Source organism: Centrocercus urophasianus, unplaced genomic scaffold (genome assembly GCF_019232065.1).
Source record: "Centrocercus urophasianus isolate 14NV4802_14NV808 unplaced genomic scaffold, USGS_Curo_1.0 seq_10, whole genome shotgun sequence".
Classification (NCBI taxonomy): Eukaryota; Metazoa; Chordata; class Aves; order Galliformes; family Phasianidae; genus Centrocercus; species Centrocercus urophasianus.
Window position 1 is genome coordinate 79888754 of NW_024884142.1, and position 9814 is coordinate 79898567.

Consider the following 9814-nt stretch of genomic DNA (forward strand, 5'->3'; position numbering starts at 1 on the left):
AAGCTGAAAACAAATACAGCTAACTTGAAACAGCATTTATCTATGCACTTTAAAAAAAAAAAAATATTATTTTCATAGCAGGCCTGAATTCTGAATATTGGCATTATTAAAAAAGATAGTGTGAGCTGAAAACTAGCTAGTGATCTGGAAAACAATGTTTACTTAAAATAAAAGACCTAAGTAGCTTTATGTAACTTCAAATAAAACAGCATCTTGTACATGAGATTTGGGGGTAGAATAAGTTGAATAGATGTTAAATAGCTTTCCAAGGCAGATAGAAGTAGGGACTTGCACTGTGATACAGTCATATTCTTGGGGAAAATTTAAACTAATTAAAAGCAAGCATATGGTTAGCAGGTGGAAAAATAATTAAAACACGCTCTTAATTGAAAATATTAATCAGGTACCTGAAAAATCACTGAAGTGTTTTTACACTGAAATTATGAAAAAAGATGCCCGAAGTTTAGGAAGTAAAAGTCATGTTTATTTTTGAAGTGACATTGGCTGTTTGCACTGCTAGGAAATGGGATTTACAACCAGAGCTTCTGTTCTTGTCAAACTTCCACTCATCAACAGCAAAAGATTGCTTTGAAGCATGCTGACTTAAGGACTAACGTGATGCTGCCATTACATTATTTACCATGCCTATAAGCTTCAGTCATAAATCAGAGCCCCCAGCATGCTGATTATTATTCAAGTGAAAGAGCATGTCCCAGAGTTTCAGCCTAATTAATGTTAACATTCTTTGTTTTATAATAAAAAATGCATTAGTAAAACTTAATCTTGTGGTAAATAAGTTAGTTTTAGATGTCGGATTGGATTCTTTACTTTTTCAGAAGCTGTAAAGCCCTTCATAGGCTTTCTTAGACTAAGACATTTGTAACATTTTTCTTTGCAGATTTTCAGGTGTCCAAAATTTGTGCTCATAGCACAGCTTTTTCCACACTGGAGGCATTAATGATGCTTCTCACTTCCAAGAACTTTCTTTTTGCAAAACTTGAACTAGGGAGCTTGTGGAAAATTTCTGGCAATGCTCTTATAGTCATATGACAGACATGATTAACATAAATACACCAGAATATAATCTTATAAGCCTTGTTTACCTCTTTAAACATTAATTCCAGTCACTAACCCGAAGGACACAAGATCTACTTACAATCTCTTGTAATACGTAACTGTACTGAAACATCCCTGCCTTAACATATTTTTTAAAAATTTGTAGGTAAATTCAGTGTGTGCCATTCCATAGACTACAACTATCTTGTCCCACTGATCTTTGCACAATTTAACTGTTAAGCCAAAATAATGCAAGTAAAACACCGAGTTCCTTTTTAGGAGGGTGAACTAAATATCTCTCAAATTTATGCAATTGTAAGCCTTATCAATATTAGCAAACAACCTTGTATTCTTACCACCCCATGCACAGACAATAAGCAAGTGGACTATTAAAAGGAATATTTATCTAATACCTTAACAGAAACAGTTATTGGGAACTGTATTTGATAACAGTTGTTTTTGTAGTAACTTTACCTAAAGCAAGAGCTATTGATCCTAAAGTATTATGGACCAGTTACGTTCCTGGGATTAATTCTGTCAGGTTTTCCAGTTTTTAAGTCTGGAAAGTTTGTGAAGAGAATTTGGTGAGTTATCTATGGTTGATCAGCAAAACTCCTAGGCTCTCAACACATGTTTAAGTACCCCATCAGTCAGCTAATCAAGGAAGTGTAAAGCTTCCCTAAATAGCCAGGTGTTGAAACAGAATACACCAATCTTGAGAATAATGCACACTAAGTAGCTGTTTTCCTGAAAAGACTCAAACTACCTGATCTGTCAGTTAATAAAAGACTAATATTTTCACTTTGTCAGATACTATGTGGGAACATCAACTAATGTGCTCTTTGAAAGATGGTTTCACTGTGAAGATCTTGGCACTCAACTTGCACCAATAATTCAAGAGTAAGCTTGTTAATGTCTTTTCTAAATTAAAACTTTTAAGTTTTAGAAGAACATTTGAAATGATCTAATAGGCCATTATCAGTCTGTGATCTATATACTTCACTTCCCTGTTACACTGACTTGTTAGAAGTAAATCGTTGCTCCACAGATTTTAATCATACCTTGTATATCCCAAACCTCGTTAAATCCGATCTTAAAAGAATTCCCCATGTCTACCTGTAACATACTTTGTGAATGTATAAGAGTACACTTGTGCTAAATATGAGTGGAACGGAATGAATATTTGGTTCTAGTTTAACTAGGTAAAACTATAAACTATTCTGAGGCTTCTTTCACTCATTGCTTGTCTTGGTTTGACTATTTTTAATCCATATTGTACGTGAATGATCAGGACTATGGCAAATTTGCTAAGTATTGTAGAAAGCAGCTGCTTCCCAGGAAATATACGAAGTTATCAATTAACTTTCTAATTTGCTAGATGTTCACTAATGATGAACTATCCAAGTAAAATCGTACAAGGAGCAAGCAAATGAGAAGAAAAAAAAAAAAAAAAAAAAAAAAAAATCAATATAGCACCAGAGTAGGGAATTTAGTGACATGAATTTGAGGACTTTCAAACCAATCCTTGCCAATAAAATTGGTATAGCCCAGCTGAGTACATGTGATAATAGATGAGGACCTGACATAGCTGTATTCAGTATTACTGCTTAATCTCTGCAAATGTTCAGGCATGAGCATAACTTTTTAATGATGGATAATGTTTATTATTTTAGATTTTTCAATTCCAAGCAATATAAAACCGGAAAACCAAATCCAGGTAACACGTCTTCTTCTGAAATTAATTTGCATCTGATTGAACAGTGATTCTGTACATATATGACCATGACCATATGAAAGATTACCAAGTTTGTGTTTTTCTTGAGATAAGTAAATGAAAATTTTGATAAGTAATCTCTTTCATTAATCATTAAATTTCATTAACATTTTAAGTTTCATTAAAATAAATAAAATACTTATACATGATCACCAAAACATCTTGGCTGTTCATATGAAGACATCAGGTAACTGTACAGTGCAAAAATCTCAGTATCTGTAACTTACTTTCATGCCAAGAAAAATTTGTTTCCAACTATAGAAAATGAGGTTTTAGCGAGTTGAACCTACAACTGCATATTTGTACTCCTTCATCTATAAACTTGAGAAATAATGGCAGCTCGGCAAAAGCTCACACTTTCAGTTCATGTAGGGCATGATCTATTTAGCATTTTATTTCTATGCTATCTTGACCTATTTTCATTTTGCCTCTGTTTGTAGATAGTCCAACAAGGAAATTTGTGGATGTGCACAAATGCACTGCTGTGATACTCAGTTACACTACTCTTACAGCTACAGGACAGCTAACAAATTACACAGCACCTCACTAGTTAAAGGTATATTTTAGTTTCCTTCCCTAAAAAGTTTTCAAATTAGTTTGTCCTTAATCTTCACATCCATTTTCAAATGCATTAAACAAAAGATTTTTATGGATTACTCTGATAGAGATTAGAGAAAAAAGCCTTATTTCCATGTTACTGTATTTCTCAGATTGATAGTCATCATAAAGTCAGTGACTGTACAGATATCCAGTCTCAATTGGTATTGTAACAAAGTTTTTACTCAAATACTAAAATGGGGTTAAGCTAGGTTTTTTCTGTGACAGCACATTCCTTAAACATAGTTGCTTCTGTTGGTCTCCCTCAAATGATAAATTCACAGAATTGTCCTGTATGGAACAGCAACCTTACAAGCCTTTGCATTTAGGAAACATTAAGCCAGACAAAAAACTGCTTGAAATACTGCACCTGTACCTTTAACACTGTCTCCCTGAACAACTATGAGATGTGCTTCTCAGAAAACTGCACTTCTTAGCAAACAAAGAAGCTTTGTCTCCTAGAACTTCCCTTTATGTCCAATATCAAAATGTATTTAGTTTACTTTGAGCTCTTCTAGACTCCCAGAAGGTAACCATCACAGCTGTCTGAGATAGTCCTGATTACAGGTAAAGCACTACATTAGCACTCACAGATCTAGATTACCTGTATGACATGCTTTGCTAATCCAACACACAGAAGAGTAATACCCTTATATTTATCTTTTGCCTAGTTGCTTTTTTAAGTTGTATTGTGTTTTTTCTTTTTGGAAATGAGGAGATATCAGAACAGCTGCTTTCTTTCATTGTGCTTTCACAATGACTGGCACAGAAAGTATGATTTCAGGTGAAGCCTCTAGATGCTGCTGTAATAAAAAGAATATCTTCTCACACGTACTATCTGTGTTCAATACATAGATTTCCACTAAGTATCCCTCATCAGTGTGAACTAACTGCTTATATCATAGAATCATATTATAGAATCATAGAATGGCCTGGGTTGAAAAGGACCATAATGATCATCTTAGTAACAATAATCATAATATCATACCAGAAGCAAATCACCTATATCAAAGCAGACAAAAAGAACTAAGATTTATTTTGTCAATACTTTTGCAGAAGATGAGAGTGAAAGAATAGACCTGACAATCAGAAGTTATGGTATCCTCAATACTCTTTAAAAAATGTTTGAAAAGTTATTGATAAATCCAGTAAATGAGCTTTTCCTTGTAAGCCATTCAAAAAGCTTTACAGAGGCCAAAAGGCATGAGAAACTCAATTAAAGTTGAAAAAAGCCTTTTCAAGACACAGGAAATAAATAAAGCAAGTCAGTGTTCCTATTTTGCTCAGAACTCAATACACCTTTTTCCCCCCGAATGGATTCTGCTCCATCCCTGAAGGTGTTCAAGGCCAGATTGGATGGTGCTCTGGGCTGCCTGGTCTTGTATTACATGTGAAGGTCGATGGCCCTGCCTGTAGCAGGGAGGGTTGAAGATCCATAATCCTTGAGGTCCCTTCTGACCAGGCCACTCTGTGATTCTGTAATCCATACATCAGCTTCTAAGTCAAGACAACAAATACTTAAAATGTTTGTATCCTAACTCTAGCTACAGGCAAAAGGCAGACAAACTTATATGGCTGGATTTCAGCCTAGGTAGCTTCTCAGTTTTTTCAGTGTTTAGTTTTGTTGGACACTAAGAAGTTGAAAGCCATAGTGCACAGAAAAAAAAGATGGCAAATTTTATAGTTATACAGCAATGACAGAAATAATGCTTTGGATCTATTCCCTCAGCAGGTTGTTTTTTTTTTTTGTTTTTTTTTTTGTTTGTTTGTTTTTTGTTTTTTTTTTTTTTTGTCTTCTTGCCTTCTTAAGAAGCAGATGCCAACAACCAGCATAACACTTGTAAGATTAAAATTGGTCTATGCAAAGGGCTGGATTTCAGCCTCTTCTTTCAATTTCTCCTCAGAAAATCCAGAATCTCTTCATTTTTGAAGTGCCATCTGAAGTACTCTCAACTTAATTTATACATAAGTCAGAAATATTGCCTCCTCTCTTCAGGGATAAATGAAAGAAAAACATCTTCAAAGAAAACCTTGATTGCAGTTCACTCATACAGGAAAGCTATAAATGGAATCAAGGTCCAATTGCCTTTTTTTTTTTTTTTTTTTTTAATGTAAAACCAAAAAAAGAGCCTCCATGTCTATGTCCAGACTTTTTATTTATTTATGCTTTCTGGCTTAGCCAACAGTAGAGAAAGTCTTCTTCCAAGTAGGGAGTGGGATACTCAGAATACATGAAGAGGCAGGAGTAGCCATTAACAAGACCTGCTTTTAGACAAGCACATTTAGGTGAAATATAATCAGTCAGAAACATACTTTACAGGCAATCCTTACTTGAGGCACCTTTCCTGGAAAGATTTTGTACCAAATTATTAGCCTCTTCTGTTAACCATTTGTAATAGGGCTTGAGAAAACTTCTCTCTTTCCTTTTTCAAGGAGGATTTAATACTTAGGCTAGAAATGGATCATAACAGGGAATTTTTGATTCTCTTCTCTCATCTTTTAGGTACTTCCCACATATCTGCAGTGTTACTTGTCTTCTTTCTGCTTCACATACACTTATTACAAGCAGCAGCATGTGAGCATTTAGATAGTAGGAATACTCCCCTTGGCAATGTACTTTGCAAACTGCCAGCAGTAAGTGTACAGGACAGAGCAGTATTCAAGCTGACTAAAAATAGTCAAGCATTTTGAATTGCCTGGACCAAACATAACTGCACAGGAAACTGTAAGAATCTCCCAGGCCACATTCATCTCTCTCCCAAAGGCTGCCTGGAAGAGACTAGAGTCATCTAACATGTACCTACAATCGCACTTAATTATGCAACCTCTTTCGCTTCATCCATTCCCCTTCCTTTATATTTAAAAACGCTCCATACCACGGATATATATCACTACAAGGAGTATAAAGCCAACAATAGCAATGAAGAGTTCAGACAAACCAGATAGATCACAACTAACCTAAGTTAGCAACATTTAGTAGACCAATAAAGAAGTATTACATCATCCAGAGTACACTGGCTGCCTTATAAAACTGGTGTTAAACTCTTCTATCCCAAACCTAAATGTATCACCCAAAAGCAAGTAGTGCTGCAAGTTCCTTGGAACCAGGAGTTGATTCAGGACTCAGAACCACTTATGACAGCACCAAAGAAAAACCCAAGGTCTCCAAGAAGAAGAGTGCTTCTCCTGCAATATCCTCAGCGGATTCTCTTGCAGGGGAGGCAGAACATAAACTGCAATCTGAGAGCTGTCCTTGTGCTTCACCATAGGAAGCAAGACACTGCTGACCTTTAAGAACATAATGTATATAATAAACCTGCCATGAAAATTGGAAGAAATGCCATATAAAATTGTTTCCTTTCCATTCAGACTTCAGGAAAAAAAAATCTAGTGTTTTAAAAAGCTCTAAAGCTCAGAGCAGTCTCACAGCAGGTACATCTTCTCTAATAAGGTAGCTACCTTTTCCCCTCTCACTGTTAAACATTCCCCAGACAGCAACAACCAAAACAGACAACTCACACTGTCAGTCTGACATTTTCACTGGAGTTTCTGAGGCTATTTAGTAATTATAGCTCACACAGGCTGTACAAAGCCTCATCCCACAAATGTAGAGAGGGCTTATGGCACTTCCTCTTCCATAGGAGACAATGAGATGCCCACAGCCGCATAAAAGGCAGGTTCAGAAACAGTAGGTAAGTTTTCCAACTTTAAGATTGTACTCCGAATCCTGGTCAAAGGTTAAAGCCTGGCATTCTTAATTACAGTGACGCTGTTATATTGCAATAAGCCTTTAAGCAGAAAGATTAAATATTGCAATTTTGTTGTTTTAATTTACCCTCTTCCTTCTGGAAGATGATGATGATGATGATGATGATGATGATGATGATGATGATATCTCCTTTTGGAGAGGCAGTATTTCTTTATTACAGTAATGTTGTTCAAAGCTTTCCACATCAAACTTCTGTTTCAATTAAGAAAGTGTTTATTTTTTAGCACAGATTTAATGACACAAAGAAAAATGTGCCTAGAAATAATAACATGGACAAGTCATTAATTAGCAGTCACACCAATTCTCAGGGCATGCTACAAAAATAAATACAGTTACACTGGAAAAAGAATGATTACACCCAGTGCATGCTGCATTTTCAGCTGAATTTTTCCACTTCTATACTCAGCAACAGTGAAATGAACCAACTAACTCCAAAGTAATAATCATTGGTGCTTTAGCTCTGAATTTTTATATGGAATAAGTTCACTATTTTTTTTTTTCCTAAATCCAGGTGTCTAAATTTCTGTCTTGCAGTCCACATGTTTTAAATTAATTTGCAGAGGTATTAAACTCCTACTAGTCTCATTGACATTTCCATTAACATTGAGAATGGCTACTCCAGGAATTAGGTAGGAACACGCAGGGAAAAACATCCCAGGGTATATATTATTGCCAGCATTGGCAATTTAACATGAAACTGCAAGAAGAGTCACGACAGAAATATTCACTATTATATAGCATCCCTTGAGAGATGGAAGGGATAATAATAAAGTAGATAGAAATAAAACACACAATTCTAAAATAACTCCTTAGCCCTTGCCTAGACCATGTTGATGCTCAGTTAAAGGATAAGAGGATCTAAACATTCCCTTATGGATATAGATGTTTATTGCTACTACAGCAAGTGACACTATTGCAAAGGGGCTTTCCTGATGGTTTTACTTAGAGATAAGACCACAGCCCACAGAGACAGGCACCACTCAAGGTGGAAAGGCTTTCACAATGAGCAAGAACAGTGCTTTCAGCAAACACAACATTTTTTCAGCTTAACATAACACAAACACATGTGATAGCAAATACAGCTGCTTTAAACCATTTTCAATTACCCCCCAAAATAGAAGTCATTATCTATTATAAGATGTATAAGGATATATAATATCTATCTATATACCAAATATATAAGGAACCACTTAACCCCTTCCCAAGCATCAGGACTTGCCAAACACTCCAAAGAAGACAATCACTAAGTAGAGAGGCTTCTCTTGTCTCAGCCAGCCCTTAAACGAGGTGTGTGTGAGAGGGGGTAAACCTCACTCCGCCCCTTCCAGTCACACAATTGAATTGCTTCCACCTGTGTTCCTAGGGCTGACCATCAGGTGCTCAATCACTGGTTCAGGCAAAGACCTAACAGTTCCCATACACAATATCATCGCATTCTAATTCGAAACTGAAAAAAGTACTAAAAACCATAAAGAACGTTGCTGTGGATATTTATTTGATAATAATCAGGTCCAAAAAATGAACTATAGAACTATTTAAATGGATCTCCTGAACAGTACATTTGGAATATGTTAGATTTGGTTTTCCACTCAATGATTCATCATTCAGATAAATATGAAGAGCTTTCAGCTGACTAGTGCAGAATTGCCATCTTCCTACATTTTGTTAGCATAATTTTCACCTTCACAATCATTGAGGTTTCTGTCTCACAATACTAATGCAACATAAGAACTCTGGAAACAAGCCAAATCACATTTCTTGTTATTGAAAACTAACATACAAGAGTAATACATCAGACATATCATACCACATTTTTCATCATCAGAGCACCCTCCTATTTGTCCTGCAGTAACCAGTAACAGAACCATTAGATGGGGTCAAGTTAAAAATTCAATTTGTCCAAACTCAGTTTTCAGAGGCCGTTACACTATTACCAGTTAAGTGGTGTTAACTTCAGAATTAGGAATAAGCTCTGAACTCATCACTACGTCCCACTGACAAGAAAGCATCAGAAGACTGATCATCAGTTCTTTAGGGCAAGGATTAAATTTAAAAAATTATTCATATTCACTTGGAATTAAGTTGTACTTGTGATTCATGGACACTTAGCAAAAAAAAAAAAACAAACAAAAAACCAAAAAAAAACCAGTGCACTGTAATAAGCATAGAGTGTGTTATATATGCTCAAGACAAAGTGTAAATTGCGTTCCTGTAGTCCTGTACAATGAGATGTCCTGTTGAACAGCATAGCTGGAGTCAGAGATCCCAAGAATTACGAAGGCAAGCAAAACTACTTTGACTAAGAGTAAGAAGTTAAGGTACTACCTCAGAAGGTTATAATTACTTTTCATTATTAGATTCCCCTTGCTTCTTGTCTAATTTGCAAAGGAATATTTTGGCTTTTTTTTTAACCCACAAATTCCATGCGTTTATAGAGTATCCTTCCTCTGTGATATCACAGTACCCACTCTAGAAATTCAGCCTGTTCACTCTCCAGCAAACAAAGCCAGAACTGACTTCTTTACTCGATACTAGAATTCTTGATCTGTGGAGAAGATGCATCCTGTGATGCTGAGCAGGATTCTTATGGTATTTATATATATATATATATACATATA

At 35.6% G+C, this 9814-nt stretch overlaps 1 protein-coding gene across 1 annotated transcript in view; it reads left to right on the forward strand.

The window, feature by feature from the left end:
- The window catches only part of HAAO (3-hydroxyanthranilate 3,4-dioxygenase), a 32783-nt gene that overhangs the window by 16514 nt on the left and 6455 nt on the right, over positions 1–9814 (forward strand). Inside the window, exons 5-6 of the mRNA XM_042829360.1 lie at positions 1867–1956; positions 2730–2773. Coding sequence (XP_042685294.1) covers positions 1867–1956; positions 2730–2773 — 134 coding nt within the window. The remainder of the gene's footprint in view (positions 1–1866; positions 1957–2729; positions 2774–9814) is intronic.